This window comes from Spermophilus citellus (assembly GCF_964194105.1).
Source record: "Spermophilus citellus genome assembly, chromosome: 8".
NCBI classification, from domain to species: domain Eukaryota; kingdom Metazoa; phylum Chordata; class Mammalia; order Rodentia; family Sciuridae; genus Spermophilus; species Spermophilus citellus.
In genome coordinates, this window is record NC_138189.1 from 64,735,400 (window position 1) to 64,755,492 (window position 20,093).

Consider the following 20,093-nt stretch of genomic DNA (forward strand, 5'->3'; position numbering starts at 1 on the left):
AGAGGACACCAGTTAGATTGGAATAGGGCCCATGCCAACAGACTCATTCTAGCTTACTCACATCTTTAAATACTCTATCTCCAAATAAAATCATGCACTGAAGTACTGGTGGTTAGGTCTAAAACATATAAATTTGGAGAGGACAAAATGCATCCTATAACACTGTCAATAAATTTATTTGTCCTGCCTCTTCTATATATTTTCCTCTTCGTTCTTATATTTCATTATGTTTTGTCAAATGAATCTTTCTTTAATAATTGGAAGGTGATGTACATTTGATCCTCTTTGTTAATGATAGTCTTAAACGTATAGAAACATCTCTATCAGATTCTAAGTTAATTCCTGTATGTACCCTCATTTTGAAGAATTCAAGGACAAGAAAACACATTAACCATAATTGCTCACTCCAAACATACATGACTATTTCAAAAATTTTAGACATAACTTATTGTAGAGGTAATTATTATTGTTTTATGCTGTTTAGATTTGTTTCTATTTAGCTGTATACTCATAACTTTCTTCGATTTTAATTCTTTTATCTTTGATTTTCTAGCTGGAATCACTTCCTGAAATATATCTTGCAGATTTTTTTTTGAGCAAGAGACTTCTGTTAGTCAAGTCTCTCACATTTTTTTTTCATTTGAAAATGTCAATATCTTGCTCACTAGAAAGATGTTTTCTTAGGGAGTACAATTCTGGAATGGTTCTTATTTTCTCTGGGTACATCAAAGATATTATTTCAGTCTTTTTGTATTTCTCAGTTTTATGTTGAGTCAGTAAGTCCTATAAGCCTCTGAACCTGAAAGATTGGAATTCATGACCACAAGGTCATGAAATCCTTTCTTAAATTTTCCTTAGGTTGGGCAAATACCTGCAGGACAAAACCAACTTTAGGGTTCTACTCTTCTCTCAGGGTTTCTGCTTTTTTTTTTTTTTACTTTGTCTTCTTGCCAGGGCATAAGTGTACTTTAAAAGTTTTTTTTTTGTTGTTGTTTTTGTTGTTGTTGATTTTTTTTCAGGTTTCATCCAAAATTTAATTCATTTTTAGTACAAAGGTAGTTTCAATATAAACTTTGCCATTCTGCTGGTATATCTCTCATTGAGAGAGAAAGAAGAGTTTTTCTGTTAATGGAATTCCATTTGGAAGTATAGGGCTCATTTTCATTCTCTCTTTTCTCTCTCTCTCTCTTCTCTCATCCCCCACCCATTTCTCCCCCCCCCCCATCCTTGGTGAGAAGAGGTCAAGCACCTTTAGGACTCTCATGTGGACAGCAGGGTTAGTTATTGATTTAATGGTATGAGAGTTCCAAGCAGTCTCTTTGGATTACTATTAATATAGAAATTGTGCTACAGAAACTAAAAAATAAATGGCTAAAAGCATAGGGAAATCTAAATTACTTTACCATGGAGTTATGTAGGGAAAACAAGGACTAAGAATTGAAATCTGTACAGCATTGCACACAGGGATAACAATGAATGCTAGCCACTCCTGCAAAATCTATGGAAAGTGACACATTGTTCCCTTGATCCCAGACCTGCTTCAAAAAATCCTTCTTAGCACAGTATTTCCAGTGCCCAATTCCAAACAACCAGACAGGCAAGATGAAATCTATTAGCAGAAAATTGTATCTCTATTCTGTCATTTTTCAGTGGGGATATTGTTAATAAGATGTTTCTTTAGCTGCAGTAGGAAAAAAGAACCTTTTATGTTTTCTAACTTCACTATGGAAAAGAGGTTTGGGTTTCAAAGCTTCCTAAAGTCACCCACATTAGTGTTTCCTACAGTTGACTGCCCAAAAGACCCAAAACAAAACAACACAGTTACTTCTGAGGAGAAAAAGGAGTCTCGTAGGTTCTTCCAGATATATAACTTTGCCATGAAATTATATAATTCATTCTAAGTTTGAAAATAAATGCATTCTAAAGTTTTCCAGTTAGAATAGGGTTATTTTCCCTTTTGTTGTTGTTGGTGATGGTGGTCTTGTTTTCTTTGAACTTGAGATAAAAAAAAATACTGTTGATTTAAAAGGGGAAAGACTATGGTCTGACATTTCACTCCCTCATTTCCTCTTTAGGGTCTGTACTATCTATCCCCCTTTCCCCATGGGCTCCTATTCTACTTCTTTACATGGCCTGCTTCTCTTCTCCTTCAATCTTGGTTTAACATCTTGCCCTCTTCATGGTCTTTTCTCATTATCTAAAATTGCCTTCATTACCAACTCAATCTGTCCCTGATCTCCTTCTTCATCACTTAATTGCATTTATTACCTACCAGAAGTTTTCTTTCTGTTTTTATTCTCATAACAAAATATGGGCGGTCTGGACCTTGTCAGTTTTATTTATTACTCTATCTATCTTGGCACCTATAATAGTGCCTGACATGTGGAAGGTGCTCAATGATATTTGTGAAGAAATGAATATGAATGAGAAATATTTCAGAGAATACAGCTTACTATGGAATATTGACCTATGAAGTTATTTTATAAAATGATTTTTTTTATTCTCATGGATATGTTTTATTCTCTGTTATACCTTGATAACAGAAAATCTATAGTATTTCAAATGGGGAAAAAAATGTAGTAGTTAGAAGGACAAATCTATGACCCTGAGTTTGAATCTCAATTTTGCAATTTACTAGCTCTGAGACATTGAGCATCTCAGTTTTTTTATGTAAAGAAATGACTAAAATGAAGATAATAATACTGAAGAGAAAGTAAATAAATGTATGTATTTCAAACACTTGAAATAATGTCTTCTTAGTAAAAGTATTATAATGGTATTTTGATATTGCTTTACAAAATTACTATAAATGTGCATTATGTGCATACTCAGTTAACTTTTATAAGTGTTAGGAGAAAAGAGTAGTACCTATCTGTTAACATCATTGTAAAGATGAAGCATAAAGCACTTTTGAAACAGAGCTTGGCATATATAATGCTCAGCAACTGTAGCTTTTGTTATAATATGCAGTGTACTCAAATGACTTTTATTCCTTTCCTTTCCCTTTCCTTCCTCTTCTCTCTCTCTCTCTCTCTCTCTCTCTCTCTCTCTCTCTCTCTCTCTCTCTCTCTCTCTCTCCTCTCTCTCTCTCTCAACCAGTCTGTGATCTTCATTCGTGACAAAAATTCTCATGGACAAGAAGTGTCAGGATATATTGACTATGCCCACAGACTCAAGACTCAAGATTTTGAAGTCTACTTTAATGGGAAAAGAAGACTGCTTCCAAGGCCCACAGATCTGAGGTACATTGTGTACATAATCCTTGCATCTTCAGTGGCAGGGATGAAGCATTTTTCTTTTATATTCTATATTGTACTTGGAACAGTAATGTACATATATAAGGAATTTGATGACTATGAACTTTTTAAAAATTCTAAAATGGGGAATGAGCATAGATGCATTTCCCCTCTTTAATAATCTGAAAAAGATAAAACTCAGATTCAAGGTAAGTCAATTCTCAGCAACATTCATATTATACATTAAGAAGAGCCTAAAAATTTCTGGCTTCATAAGTCTCTTACCACTATGTGGGATATTCTGCCTAGAAGCCTCAAAATATGTTATCATCCCACTTTCTTGGTCAGCAGCCAAAGTGCAGACCACTGACCACCTCACCCAGTTTTTCTCATCACAGTTCTAGAGTTCCTTCACATCTAACTTTTTTCCCCTTGGGGGGCTGCCTGAAGGGGAAGAAAAGGAGAGGAAGATAGCAGAGAGCAGAGGAAGAGAGCAGAGAGAAAGATAAAGAGTAGAGAGTGTGAGAAAGATGGGAGAGAGAGGAGAGAAAGAAGAGGAAGAGGGCAGCCTAACTTTCTTTTAACTGAAGGCCCTTACCCTTTCCTCTGGCTTCCTCATCCCAGGTGCCTGGACCTACTCTACACTGTCAGTCATTGACAGAATGATCATTCTGTCCCCTTCTGAATGGCACTTAAACAAAAGCTTTTTGTTCAACTATTTCTACCTCACCATAGAACCCCAAAATAGTAGCAGCATTCTAATTTCACTCCCAGTACTGTATTCAGGTCATTGTTTGAAGACTTGTATACTCTGAGAACCCTGTGATACTCTTATTTATCCTTCTTGCTATTATCTAAAGACTCTCTAACCCATCACCACTTTCCTATCCAACCTAGGTGTATAGCATATTATTTAATTTCTCTCTTACACTAATCTCCACTACCCATGTCTTTTTGACCTTTGGCTGTGTCTGTTCTACAGCATCTCAAAGCAGATTGATCTAGATCACTTCTTCACTGAACCTGTAGCTGTATCCTGGGACACTGTTGAAGGAAAATCTTGGAAACTTTACAAAAATGTGCGTGGCTGCTCCTAATAACTTATGGTTTTCAAACTCCACTGGGCACTTTGTGACACTTAAAATTTATGTTCAAAATTAAACTCATTATAGGCCATGGAACCTGCTGTGTCTTTTGTAAATCCTATCTTAGCAAATGGAGCCACCTTTAAAACTGAAAGCATCAACCCAGCATAGTATTGACATTAAAACAGACTCATAGACCAATGGAACATAATGAGAGTCCCAAAGTAAACTCACACATCTATAGACAAATTGATTTTTTCCAAAGATGCTAAGAACATGCATTGGAGAAAGGGTAGTATTTTCAATAAATTATGCTTGGAAAATTGGATAATCCAATGCAGAAGAAAAATTAAACTAGACCTTTTATCTCTTACCAGTTATAAAAATCAGCTCTAAGCAGGTTAAAGATTTAAATTTAGGACTTAAAACTATAAAAACTACTAGAAGAAAACAAAGGAAATGTGTCAGAACATTGCAGTAATCTAACAGTTTTTTAATAAGACCCCAATAATACAGGTAATCATATATCTACAAAGGTTTAATATCTAACATATAGAGGGAACTTTAAAAATATAATAGCACAAAATAACTTGATTTTAAAATAGACAATATACCTAAATAGGCTCAAAAAAAAAAAAGAAATACAAATGGCTAACAGGTATATGAAAAAAATATTCAACATTACTAATCATCATGGAAAAGCAAATCAAAATCACAACCAGACATCAGCCTTGGGGTGGGATTGTAACTCATTGGTAGAGCGCTTGCCTAGCATGTGTGAGGTACTGGGTTGGATCCTCAGCACCACATAAAAAATAAAAAAATAACTAAATAATAGTTGTGTCCATCTACAACTAAAAATATTTTAAAATATATCAATCTTACTGCAATAAGAGTGGCTGGGTTAGTGAAAGGGAAAGACTACAGTTCTTCCATTTGCACTGCCTTATATCCTCTTTAGGGTCTGTACTACCTACCCACTTTTGCCCATAGGCTCCTATTCTAATTCTTAACATGTCCTGCTTCTTCTCATTTTCAACATCTTGACCTCATAAATGTCTTTTCTCCTTATCTAAAGTTGCCTTCACTATCAGCAATTGATTCTGTAGGCTCTCAACATAAACAGGATGTGATGAGGATGTGGAAAAGTCAACACTTGTGCACTGTTGATGGAAATGTAAATTAATACATCTATTTTAGAAAACAGTATGGAGGTTCTTCAAAAACTTTAAAATAGAACTGCCATATGATCTAACATTACTGGATGTTTATCCTTTATCCAAAGGAAATAAAATCAGTATATTGAAGAGACATTTCACTCCAGTGTGTATTGCAGCACTCTTCAGAAGGGCAAGAGATGGAAATAACTGAAGTGATAATCAGCCTGTGAAAAGATAAAGAAAATGTGCTACATATATAGAGTGCCATTCAGCCACAAATATATGAAATCTTGTCACTTATGCCAACATGCATGGAACCGGAAATCATTATGATAATTGAAATAAGCCAGGCACAGAAAGACAAGTACTGTATGCTCTCACTCATATATGCAGTCTGAAAAAAATGATTTCATAGAAGGTGAAAGTAGAATGGTGGTTACTAAAGTCTGAAAAAGGTTGATCAATGGTACTAAGTTAGAATTAGAAATAAGAATTGTGTTGTACAATTGCACAGTTGGGTGACTACAGATTACAGTAGTGCACTGTATATTTCAAAGCCTATATGAAAGTACTTTGAATATTTTCATCAGAAAGAAATGGTAAATAGCCAAAGAAATAGTTATAAACTTTATATATTTAAGCTTTATACAATGTATACATATCAAAATATCACATGCTATCCCACTATATGTACAATTGTACTTTATACATCAGTTAAAATAAATTTAATTCATAAAAATATATTAATGAAAGCAAAATTCAGATGTTATTCCAGACCTCTTCCTTTCCATCAACACCCTCATAATTAATAATTTATTAAAAACACTAGATTTTGTTACCTTAACAGCTTTGTTTATATTAAAAACAAACTTAAAGCATACCATTTCGCTTGCAAACACTTCTGTCTTTATATCTGATAACATTTTACAAGAAACATCATGATCTTATATAACAAAACAATTAATTAATGTCACCTAGTACCTAATTACTCTTGGTTCATATTTCATTTATTGTCTCAAATTTTTACAGTGGGTTTGACTAACCAAAATTTAAATAAGATTGTGTTTTTTATTCTATGGCCTTCAACCTTTTTTTTTTTTTTTAGGACTAACTTTTTTTTTTTTATTGGACAAACATGTTCCCCTCCTGCTTTTTACCTCTGTGCTACTGATTTGCTAGAGAAACCTTTATCCCCAAACATCTCACAATCTCAACTTGACTGATGACGCTCATGTTGTTTGCTACAATCTATCTGTATCTCCTTATTCCCCATAAATTGTACTTCCTATTGACCCAGTTTTAGATCACCTGAGGTAGCCTCAGCCTAATCATTCTATCTTTGGGTTCCCCATCAAGTTTTGGCCAGTGCTTTTAGCATTCATTAAGGAAGGCTACATAAATAATTTTATTAAGTGCTACATAAGGGTGATTTTCTAATTCTGTCACTCATCTAGCATTTTTAAACTACAATTCCTCCAGAGAGAGTAACTTTTCCTTGTCAGCTATTTCATTAATATGAAATATAATTCATATAGAAATTATTTTATAATTCATATATTAATTATTTTCCTTATGAAAAGAAATGTAAAACCAGAATCACAGAAGTATACACAGATAACATCAACTTGTTTCTCAGTGTGATTATACCAATTTGTACCAACAAGAAGTACCATGTTAATGATGTGGTTGGCCTACATCCTCACCAACACACAGTATTAACAAATGTTTTTCTCGCTATGGTGACATAATATGTATAAATGGTCTCTCACTGTGGTTTTAATTTCTATGATTACCAATCAGATTGGACATCTTTTATTGGCTATTCAGAATTCCTTTCTGTGAAGAATCTACTAAGACTTTCCCCCTCTTTTTCAGTTGGTTTATTCTTTCATTTCTTGTAAATTGCAGGAATTTGCTTTGTTTAATTTAGATGCTGATTAATCCTTTGCCTGTCATATGTATTAAAAAGTATCATCTTTCATTTCCTTTACACTGACTTTTATAATCTGAAATAAGAAGTTTTAATAGCCAGATTCATGTATTTCAGTCTTTTCCTCTATGGTTTGCATTGTTTGAATTTTATTTGGTATATCCTCATCTTTTGGGAGGTCACAGGACACTGTTTATAGAGTGATACAGTTTTGCTTTTATCATTTTCTATCTTTAACCTACCCGAATTAACCTGTATATGTGTTGAGGCAATTGGAATGTGGGGGAAAATTCCTTTATATATAGTTTCATGTTTAGTTTGATTCAGAACTAGAGAAAATATCTTAAAATTCAAAATTACATGAGTTCTCTTTCTAGTTCTTTATTTTCCAATAAGCTATTTTCTGCTGTGTAGAGAGACATTTCTGTGATTAGAATCCTGCCTTTTATTTTTACTGTGGAAAATATAAATGTCAACAGAGAACTGCAACTATTTTGAGATGCAGCAGAACTTGATCATCTTCTTGTTTCAGATTCAATCTTGATGGTGTCCTTAAGGTTCAATATCTTCTCGGAATACTTGTGAGCAACTTATAAACAGATAGTGTTCTATCATTTACCAACTTTCTTTATACTCCCCTCCAATTTCATGACAGAAGTACAACAAGCATTGTTCTTACCACCTGTGAGAGGATAAAATAAAAAAGTAAACCACATGCTAAAGTTCAGGAGCAAAACTGTGATCAGTATGAACGAATCTCAAGTTCTTAGGCATTCTAAGTCATTGCAATTATGGGTTTAAACTTTTATACATCAAGGACAAAGTGCAATATGGAATCCTTAAGCTATGTTGTGCCCCACATATAGTTGCTTACATGTTTATGTGCTTTTTGGATATACATCCAAGACCAACCTGTAACGTTCTACCTATCCCTCTGATATGATGATCAAGGGGAAATGAAAAATTTCTCTTGTCTTTTTTTTTTTGGAGATTTTATGAAATATTCATACCCTTGACCAAAGGGTGCCCTTAATACTAAAGTTTCATGAGGTATTACTATCAAATTTCCTTGCAACCCTATAGACTGTTTTATTAAGATGTTAAATGTTCCAAACCCCTACAGTTAGATTATAGGCACTTATCCTGTGTTTAAGTATAATCTTAAGAAAGCATTCTGGTAACATACTGGCAGTTTCTCACCTTTAAAAGAAAAAATGAAAAAGAAAAAAAAAGGAGTAAATGATCTCAGCCCTGCCTTCAAAAGATATGTTAAATGTTGCTTATTTTTAAAGTTATTAAAATGTTGCATATTCAAATATGGTCAGTAATCATTAGAGTATCAGTCTCTTCAACAGATGCTTACTAAATTTTAAAGATAGGGAAATATTTTGGATAACAAAAGATATTGATCAAAGGAGATTTGCTACAATATAGCTTTGCAAAGTGGGGTTCATGAATTACTAGCATTGACATCACCTGGGGCCCCAAAGCATTGTGGGCTTAGTCCCAACCACTGCATCAGAATTATCACATATAGCACAATCTTCAAATTTTTCCCTATGTATATATGTGCTACTCCATTATACCAATATAACAAATTATCTTAGACTATATAATTTATAAACAATAGAAATTTATTACACATAGTTCTGGAGGCTGGGAAGTCTAAGATTGTGGCAGGATTGTTCTCTAGTGGGGAATGGTAGGATTAGTCGGGTGGGGACTACTCTCTGCTTCCAAGATGGTGCCATATTACTGCATTCTCAAGAAGAGAGAAACACTGCATCCTCACATGGCAAAAGGACAGGAAGGCAGAAAGCAGTCTGAGATAATTTTCTCCATTCTTTGTATGGGTGCCAATGTGTTCATGAGGGCCAAGCCATCATGACTGAATCATTTCCCAAAGTCTCAACAAGAATTTGGGAGGGAATACATTTAAATCATAGCAATGTTAGCTTGAGAAGAATGCTCCAGTCTGTAAGGATAGTTACTACCCAATGAGCAATGGAAATATGGTAATCCTGAATTCAGATATAATGTAAATATAAAATATACCCCTGATTTGAAAGACTTATCATAATAATATAAAATATTATTAAGAAATTCAAATTACATATGAAAATAATATGTAGGTTATATAAGATTAATAACATACTATTAAAATTATTTTCACCTATTTATTTTTTTTCAATACACTACTGGAGATTCAAAACTGCATATCTATAACACATTTCTGGCTCATAATTTCTGTGTCATAAGAAACCATAAGCCAAAGATCATGTGTTAGTCATTTGGGCCAAGTCTGGCTGCAGAATGTTTTATTTTGCCTACACAATGTATTTAACTGTGTCAATGTTCTAGAAAAAGGAAAATTTATATAAAATGTCTTGGATGTAAAGATTTTCTTAAAAACTTAACAAGTTCTTCCCTTGCTGGTCCTACATTCCTTCATCCCAACCATCAAGTAGAATTGAATTGCATCTGCTTTCTGGTTGAGATGTACTTTTATTTTCACCAAATTAACAGAATTGATTAACTCCTACCTAATGGCATAAGCACTATCACCTTTGATTCTCTCCTGTTTAGAATCTGTCAAGTTCTATGCATTTAAGTTTTGTGACTGTCTTGGATTCTGGAAGTCATATTTGCCATTAGCTGGGTCATGATCTCCACTGCTCAACCAATTGGGTTTAATTTCAATCCTTGGTCCCTCCCAGGTTGTTGCGTACCACTGTGGTCAGGAAGCCTAGACCAAGTCAAAGTCTGAGGTGATTATGATGATTTTATGATTATAATGAAAATCATCTGAGCATTTACTGCACATAATACACTATGCAAAATTATATCTATCTATCTATCTATCTATCTATCTATCTATCTATCTATCTCAATATATGTATATGCTTTCACTTACTCTTTACCACACCATATGGGCTATGGGTTAGGGATCTTTTTTCACATTTTAACTTCCAAAGAGCCTGAATTATAGAGGTGTTAATTGGTTTGACCAAAGTTGCACATAGACCCATATACACACAAAAAAAAAACCCCTAGAAATTCAGGACAAATAAAGATCAAATGCCACAATTCTTTTTAAATCAATACTTTATTCTATTTAGGACTTTGTCATGTAAAGATATAATTTTCTCCTTTGGTCATACCATATCCCAGTCTTTGTCGGGTCATATATTTCTTTTGCAGATGTGTGTCTCACTTGACAAGAACTAATTTGGGATTGTTTTCCAAAACTTCAAGCAACCCTGCTGTTCACAGTTAAGACTAGGGAATTTTGGCCATCCTGTATCCACCCTTGCCACTTCCTTCTTTCATTGAGTTTGGCAAAAAACAACCCTTTGTACTTAACCAGGCTTTCATTTACAGTCACTGTAAGTAAGAATTACAGTGTCCCACAGCTTTGTATGTGGAAGAGCAATGAACAGAACTAAAAGTGGCCTATAATTGTGGATTCAGTCTAAAAGTCTTTAGGGGAAAATTGGCCCTGACTTGTTGAACCTCAGTTATGTCCCAGGATGCTTTTAGAATCTATTCATATCCTATGAACTGTGGTTCCCATAATTTTTGTAATATCTTCTTGGAATTCTTTCACAGATAAATTTAATCTTCCAATACTTAACTCATTTAAGCTTCTCTTTATATCAAACTAAACAATAAATATTATCTCTCATGGAAAACTAAAGGATATAGAATAGAAATCCCAAAAGCTGTATACAGATGGACCTCCTCCAGCCTGTCTATAAACCCCAAATATTTGAGGAGTAGCAGTTCTTCCCAAATCCTTACTAAAGTATCAGCATCATCCAGTGCTGGAATTTCATCCAGCCCCATTAAGCTGGTTGCTTTAAAAAAAAAAAACAATTTCAGAACACTCAAATGGCAGACTCTTAAGTTGTCTAGAATGTGCTTCCTTGAAGATAATGTCTCTGGTAAACCTTAATTAGTGATCCAACACAACCTCTTGTTTATTGACAAAACTGACTGTGGTTGAAACAGAAATTCTTCAGCGAACTCTCCCAACTTTTAAAAAATTTTGTTAAGTAGACACACCATCAATTTTACCATTTTAATTATTTTTGAGTGTGCAGTTTAGTGACATTAAGTACATCTAATATTTTATGAAATTTTTTCAACTATTTATTATCTATATTTTTTTAAGTCTTGGAAAAGCTCAAAGAACAGCATGATGAAAACCAATGTGCTTACAACATAGACTAAACAATTGTTAACATTTTTCCAATTTTGCTTCAACTCTTCAGTATTCGGGAGTATGTGGATATGGTGTTTATGGATATGTGTGGTGTGGGGTGGTATGTCCATATAGTATTTGAAAATAGCTTATAGATTTTACCCTGCCTAAGGATAAGGATATTCTCTACAGCATCACCATTTTCCTACATGAGAAAATAATTGTTTCTTCTCATATTATCTAATATTCAGCTCATTTCCAAATTTTCTTAATTATTCCAAAAATGTGTTTTACAAAAAACTTTATAAATCATCATCCAATCAACATATCAAAATTACATTGCGTGTGCCCCTTGCCTGTCTTTTACTTTAAAAAGCCCCTTTCCATACTTCGCAATTTTTTTTTTTTTTTAGTGGGGGGGATGACATTGACATTTTTAAAGAGATTAGACCTGTTGTCTTTCAGATTGTTTTATACTGTGGACTTCTCTGGTTATTTCCTTGTGGTATCAGTTGACTTATTTCTCTTATCTTTGTATTTTACTTAAGCTGGAAATAACAGTAAATGTTGAAAATGTTCAGTGTGAATATTTCTTTTTTTTTATTGGTTGTTCAAAACATTACAAAGCTCATGACATATCATCTTCCATACATTTGATTCAAGTGGGTTATGAACTCCCCTTTTTTACCCCAAATACAAGTTGCAGATTCACATCAGTTACACATCCACATTTTTACATAATACCATATTAATGACTGTTGTATTCTGCTACCTTTCCTATCCCCTACTATTCCCCTTCCCCTTCCCTCTCATTTTCCCTCTCTATCCCATCTGCTGTTGTTTAATTCTCTCCCTTGTTTTTTTTTCCCTTTCCCCTCACAAACTCTTATATGTAATTTTGTGTAACAATGAGGGTCTCCATCCATTTCCATACATTTTCCCTTCTCTCTCCCTTTCTCCCACCCCACTCGTCACTGTTTAATGTTAATCTTTTCCTCATGCTCTTCTTCCCTGTTCTGATCTTAGTTGCTCTCTTTATATCAAAGAAGACATTTGGCATTTGTTTTTTAAGGATTGGCTAGCTTCACTTAGCATTATCTGCTCTAATGCTATCCATTTCCCTGCAAAATCTATGGTTTTGTCATTTTTTTAGTGCTGCGTAATACTCCATTGTGTATAAATGCCACAGTTTTTTAATCCATTCATCTATTGAAGGGCATCTAGGTTGATTCCAAAGTCTAGCTATTGTGAATTGTGCTGCTATGAACATCGATGTGGCAGTGTCCCTGTAGCATGCTCTTTTAAGGTCTTCAGGGAATAGTCCAAGAAGGGCAATAGTAGGGTCAAATGGTGGTTCCATTCCCAGCTTTCCCAGGAATCTCCATACTGCTTTCCAAATTGGCCGCACCAATTTGCAGTCCCACCAGCAATGTACAAGAGTACCCTTTTCTCCACATCCTCGCCAGCACTTATTGTTGTTTGACTTCATAGAGGCTGCCAATCTTACTGGAGTGAGATGGTATCTTAGGGTGGTTTTGATTTGCATTTCTCTGACTGCTAGAGATGATGAGCATTTTTTCATATACTTATTGATTGATTGTATGTCCTCCTCTGAGAAGTGTCTGTTCAGGTCCTTGGCCCATTTGTTGATAGGGTTGTTTGTTATCTTATTGTTTAATTTTTTTGAGTTCTTTGTATATTCTGGATATTAGGGCTCTATCTGAAGTGTGAGGAGTAAAAATTTGTTCCCAGGATGTAGGTTCCCTGTTTACCTCTCTTATTGTTTCTCTTGCTGAGAAAAAACTTTTTAGTTTAAGTAAGTCCCATTTGTTTATTCTTGTATATAACTCGTGGCCTATGGGCATCCTATTAAGGAATTTGGAGCCCGATCCCACAATATGTAGATCGGAGCCAACTTTTTCTTCTATCAGGTGCAGAGTCTCTGATTTGATATCTAGCTCCTTGATCCATTTTGAATTGACTTTTGTGCATGGCGAGAGAAAGGGGTTCAGCTTCATTTTGTTGCATATGGATTTCCAGTTTTCCCAGCACCATTTGTTGAAGATGCTATCCTTTCTCCATTGCATGCTTTTAGCACCTTTATCAAATATAAGAAAGTTGTAATTTTGTGGATTGGTCTCTGTGTCCTCTATTCTGTACCATAGGTCCACCCGCCTGTTTTGGTACCAGTACCATGCTGTTTTTGTTACTATTGCTCTGTAATATAGTTTGAAATCTGGTATCGCTATACCGCCTGATCAGTGTGAATATTTCTTTGAAAAAGAATTCTCCACTGACAAGTAATTACATATCAGATTGTATCAGGAGGCATCTAATGTGAATTTGTCTCATTATTAGTGATGCTCAATTTAACCCTTGAGTTAAAGAGGAATTGCAGGATCTTTCCTCTAAAAAGTATAGTTTCATCGTATGGAAAAAAATTTATAGTCCCTAAAACTGTATGAACTAATTATGTAAACTTATTTATTTATCTTTCTTGTTAAAAAGTATATATTTAAAAATATTAGTAGCAAATTAATCTTGCTATCCAGTTATTTTTATTTAATTTTCTGAATTGGAAGAAATGATGGTATCTCTTATAACTTAATCCAAATAATGCTAAAGTTTATAGAGGAGAGCTAGCAGGCATCACAGACAACTTCTGGTGTGCAAAAAAAGGCAACAAAATTGCATTTGTTTATTTTTTGGAACACAGAACCATTTTTTTAGAGATGTTGACAAATCAGAAATAATTACTTTGGCAGGTTAGCCCAATATTTCTAAATCAATTTTACCCACAGAAAAATTAATTCCATTTTATGTAACCAGAAGAAACTTGAGGGGTCTATTATGGTTTGCATGGGAGGTCTCCCCCCCCAAATCTCATGTGTGAGGCAAAAAATTGGGTAAAAGGATTGGGCCCTGCTAGCCTTAATCCAATCAGTGAATTGGTTCCCTGATGGGATTAACTGGGTGGCGGCTGGAGGCCTTAGTGTGTGGCTGGAGGAGTTGAGTCATTAGGGGCATGCCTTTGGGGTATATATTTTGTAGCTGGGATTTGGAGTTTCTCTCTTTGCTTCTGATCATCACCTGACTGTTTCCATCTGCCACACTCTTGCACCACATTGTTCTGCCTCACCTTGAACACTGAGGAGTGGAGCCAGCTATTTATGGACTGGGACTTCGGAAACCATGAGACCCCCAAAAGACTTTTTCTCCTCTAAATTGTTTCTGTTGCTCAGTGGTAAAATGCCTCTGGCCCCAGTGCCAAACAAACAAACCAAAAGTTGTATATCATTTTTACTCACCGTTGATAATTATTTTTAATAATCCTGAACATAATAGTTTTAAAATTATCCTTTTTATTGATACCATAGCAATTTTGTCAAAGGATTACATTATTATATGCTCTCTATATTTATACTTTATCTTATAGTTTAACTCTGAATATTTGCCATTGATTCACTAAGTTTATTTTGATGACATGAAAAAGTTTTTAATGGTTTCAGACTGTTAGATGAAAACCTATTTATAAGTGTTCTCCAGATAAAATTTCATCTCTCCACATGATGTAAACCTAGAGAATAATTAAAATTATAGTATAATTGTGCTTTCATTGTTTTCACAAATATCCTAATACATGACATGCACAAAGCATCTGAGTTTCCCTTCAGTTTTAATATAGAAAGGATTTTCCTTCATATTATCAATTTATGTTTGGTTATAGTTTGCTACTTAAAAGGAGCTCATTGGGCAGTAAATTAGGGACAAAGGAGCATGTACTCACTTAAACTAGGAATTCAACTGCCGAATTACTTATAAAATTAAATTTATTCTGGTTCTACTAATTTGTGAAATTGAATGATACAATATACAATCACTTTATTTGAACAATGTATGATTTTATTTTCTAGTATTACAAAATAGTTGTCACATAAAAAATTTCAAAGCCAGAATAATAATTTGCCAAATCAAATTGTCATTACCAGTTTTGTTGTAAAGAGAACAACCAGTGACTATTTTATTCTTTACCTACCCCTGCTGTTAGGGATTAAAGTACTGAGTCTCTTAAAAGAACTAAGCAATTCCTTTCAAATATATGACCTCTCATTTTTCTCTCCAGGAACCAACTTGAGAAGAATAAAACAAAAATGTGGTTCAGTTATGGCTCAGTCTTGTCAATTTCTAGAAGCAGATTCAGGTCCTTAACATGGATTTTATACCTACTCTTAAGCACATTCAACTTGAAGCACATTCAACTATCTGCAGTTCTCCTGAGCATTTGATTTCAGGAGTGAGTAATATAATTGTTTAATTGCCTCTCACACACTAGAAGAATGACATTATTTAGTGATTAAAATGGCAGAATGCCATGTATATTCAAACTCTTACAGGGAGAAAGAAAAGGCTCAGTAACATAAATATTCTTAGACATTTATATTCAGTTACCTGAAATTTTGTAAAAGCAGAGAAGAAAATTGTCACATTAGTGACGTGCGTGAATCTATAAGTGTCCCACCCAATATTTTTTTCTTTTAATATTATAAGTCTTACTTATGAATTTTTATCAAAATTTATTTTATTTTTATTTATATTTTACATAATCTTCATTTAAAGAAAGAGTGTGAACCAGATATGCCCTCCAGCAGTATAATTATGATTTATGAACACATTTTACAATCTCATAACATGTGTATGCACCACAATGCCAAAATTTAATGAAATGGAGTAATGGCATTTTCTTAAGTAGTTTAGGTTCTTCAGTCATAACACAATTCAATCTTTTCTCTGTCTTCCACCCTCAAATAAGTGAAGCAGTGGACAATTCAATCTTTTTTATGTCTTCCATCTTCAAATAAGTAAAGCAAAGGACAAGTCTAAATATGAAAAGTCAGGTAATTTGAGAATGCTAACATACCATTTTAACACTTCCCATAATCTTTTTCCACTGCATTTCATGCAAGTAGAAGTATACAAAGTCATATCTTTGGGATTTTACTTTTAAATTTTCAATGTAAACTTGGTGCTAAAGTTTTTGAGTCTGATGCATTGTCATGAAAGTTGAGAAAATAATCATAAAGATGGAAAGAATGAAAAGGAAAGGAGAAATAGGAGGAGGGCAGGAGAACAAGGGAGCTGAAAATCTATCCAAATTGTGAAGGAAAGAAGGTAGGCAGGAATGAAAAAGAGAAAGTAGAAGAAAGGAAATGGCTCAAAGTTTATCGAAATATTTCTAAATTAGGAAATTTCAAATCTTTTCTGTATGAATACATGAAGAAAGTCTGTTGAAAACCAGAAATGATATTTTGGGTGACATCATCAAGACTGCAGAGTATGAAGTCTATTACTTGTTCCTCCAGGACCAATACAATAATATTAGTACTAAAATACCTTAGAAGAGAAATTCAGAACTCAACTAAATAGAAGCACTCAAAGGATCACAAACTTGAGAACATTCATATTTAAATGGGTAAGAAGAGCAATTTCACTTTACTGTTCAGTTTCTCTCCAGAACCAGCTTAGCTCAGCACAGAAGATCACCTAAACATGTAATTTCCTCAGCATTGGGGAAAACAAGATTGGAGTGTGTGGCTAGCTATCTGGCTTCCTGCCTTCTCAGGGTGCCTTCCCTAGTGTTGATTCAAACTTGCTTCATATTGAGAGCTGAACAACCTGAAGAGTATGGTTTACTGAATAAAGAGGAGTAAAGAAAAGAGGAGAATATCCTGTTGTAGACAGCATTACTCTGCAAGTTTGGGAAAAGGTGCATAACAGAAGTTTTCCCTCCAGAGGGAGGGAAGGAAAAAAAGGGGATAAATCCCTTGTGACTCAGAGTGCACTCCATGAGCCAGGTTTCTAAGTTGACTAATACCAAGTACAGAATATCCAGAAGAGCTTACACAACAACAAAAAGAAAGGCAGGTGTCCTCGTATAGCTGACACTGCTCTATGTGATTAGTAAAAAGCATGGAACTGAGGCTTTTCCTCCTCCAAGAGGGAAGAAAAAAGGTGAAGGAAGCTTTGTTGCCAGTCTTCCAAGATACTGCCTGATGGGTTGGTACCCTGAAGTGAAATCTTTGAGTTGCCAAAGAAATCAAAATAATTATCTTAAAGATGTTCAAGAAAACATGGATAGACAACTAAAGACAATCAGAAAAGCAACACTTAGACAAAAAGTCAAACAAAATGATAAAAAATATTTTCTTTAAGAAAGATTCAAACAAAAAGTTTAAAGCTGAAGAACAGAGTTAACTGAAGTAAAAACATCACTGGAGGGGCTCAAAAGCATATTTGATCAAGGTAGGAAAAAATCAGATCCTTTAAAATTGTTCAGTGAGACAAAAAAAGAAAAAAGAATTTAAAAAGAATAAAAAGGCTAAGGCAAAATGAGACTCTACTGAGAAAACTAATACATATGATATGGAAGTTATAGAAGAGAGAGAAAAGGGTAGAAAGCTTATTTAAAGAAATAATGACCAGAATTTCTCCAGTGTGTGAAGGAAAATAGATACACAAATTCATGAAGAACAAAGGAACTCAAAAATGTTGAATTTAAAGGAATCTGAACCAAGATATATTGTGATTAGATTATCAAAATCAAAGACAAAACATTTTGAAAGCAGCAAGTGAATTGTGACTCATTGTGTATAAGGAATTCCCCATAAAACTGTAAGCAGATTTCTCAGTAGGAATCTTGCAGGCTCAGAAAGAATGGGATGACATATTCAAACAGCTGAAAGAGAAAAACTGCCAGCCAAGAATAATATACCAACAAAACATTCCTTCAGAAATGAAGCAGAGATGAAGACTTTCCCAAACAACAAAACTTGAGGAAGTTCATCACAAAACTAAACATGCCTCATTAGAAATGCTAAAAGGAATTTTCCAGGATGAAATGAATGGAAGCTAATTAGATTCATGTAAACATATAAAGTCATAAAATTCACTGTTAAAAGTATACAGTCAAATATAGAACAATACTATAATAGTGGTACATAAATCACTTTTAATTCTTATGTAAAAAATAAAGAGAAAAAGAATTAAAATACTACTTGGGGGGCTGAGGCAGGAGGATTGCAAGTTCAAGACCAACCTAAACAACTTAGCAAGACCCTGTCTCAAAAAGGGCTAAGGATGTGGCTCAATATTTAAGCACCTCAGGTTCAATCCCTGATACCAAGGGAAAAAAAAAAGAATTAAAATACCTAAGTACAACAATTTTAATAGATATATAAAAGTTCAATAGTCATAAATTGTGATGTTAATGACAAAGGATGTAAGATGCAGAGAAGGAAGGTAAAAGTGCTAGTTTTTCTTGTGATTAAAATTAACTTCTTACTAGCTTGAAACAGACTATTATAATGATAAGGTGCATTTATCAGCCTCAAAGTGAACAAAAATTAAAAACCTGTAGTACATACATAAAATATAAAGAGAAGGAATCAAAGTACATCAGTAAAAAATAAACCATCAAATCACAAAGAAAGCAGGAAAAGAAGAAAGGAACAAAGAAACAACAAGACTGTCCGAAAACAACAAAATGACAATAAGATATGTTTACCTTTCACTGATTATTATAAACATGAGTGAATTAAATTCCCCACTCAAAAGAGTGGCTATTGGGTAAAGAAAAGCCCGACAATGATACCTACAAGAGAGTTGCTTTAGCTTTAAAAGTACAAATATGTTTAATGTGAAGTATTTTAAAGAAACTTCCATGAAAATGGTGATGAAGAAAGCAGGAATGCTTATATTAGACAAAACATACTTCTTTAAAAATAAATGTCACAAGGGCTGGGGTTGTGGCTCAGTGATAGAGTGCTTGCCTAACATGTTAGATACTGGGTTCAATTTTTAGCACCACATATCAGTAAATAAAATAAAGGTCCATCAACAACTTAAAAATATATTTTAAGAAAACTGTCACAAGAGATTAAAAAATGTCATCAAAGAATGACAAAGAGATCAGCTAATCAAGAGGATATAATATATATTCATGCAATATCCAAGCCCCTAAATCTATAGAGCAAATAGCAAAATACATGAAAGGAGAAAAAGGCAGCAATGGAAAATTAGCAAGGGACATCAGCACACCATTTGCAATGGAAAATTAGCAAGGACTTCAGTACACCATTTACAACATGGATAGATCATACAGACAGAAAATCAATAGGAAAACAGTAGACTTGAATACTACAGACCAAGTGGACAAAACAGACATTTATAGAACATTCCATCCAAAAGTAGTAAAATACACATTTTTCTAAAGTGCATGCAAAACATTCTCCAAATTCTCCAAGATAGATCATATGTTAGATCACAAAAATGTCTCAACAGATTTAAGAAGATTGAAATCAGATCAAATTTCTTTTCCAACCACAATAATATGAAAATAGAAAGAATTTTAGAAAACCCACAAATATGTGGAAATATGACAATTTACTCCTAAACAATCACTGGGGAAAAGAATAAATCCAA

General features: G+C 33.9%; 1 protein-coding gene across 1 annotated transcript in view; it reads left to right on the plus strand.

The window, feature by feature from the left end:
• The window catches only part of CFAP299 (cilia and flagella associated protein 299), a gene marked incomplete at its 3' end in the record, with an annotated part of 639,152 nt that overhangs the window by 520,319 nt on the left and 98,740 nt on the right, over positions 1-20,093 (plus strand). Inside the window, exon 4 of the mRNA XM_081304839.1 lies at positions 3,100-3,242. Within this exon, the coding sequence (XP_081160965.1) occupies positions 3,100-3,242 (143 nt within the window). The remainder of the gene's footprint in view (positions 1-3,099; positions 3,243-20,093) is intronic.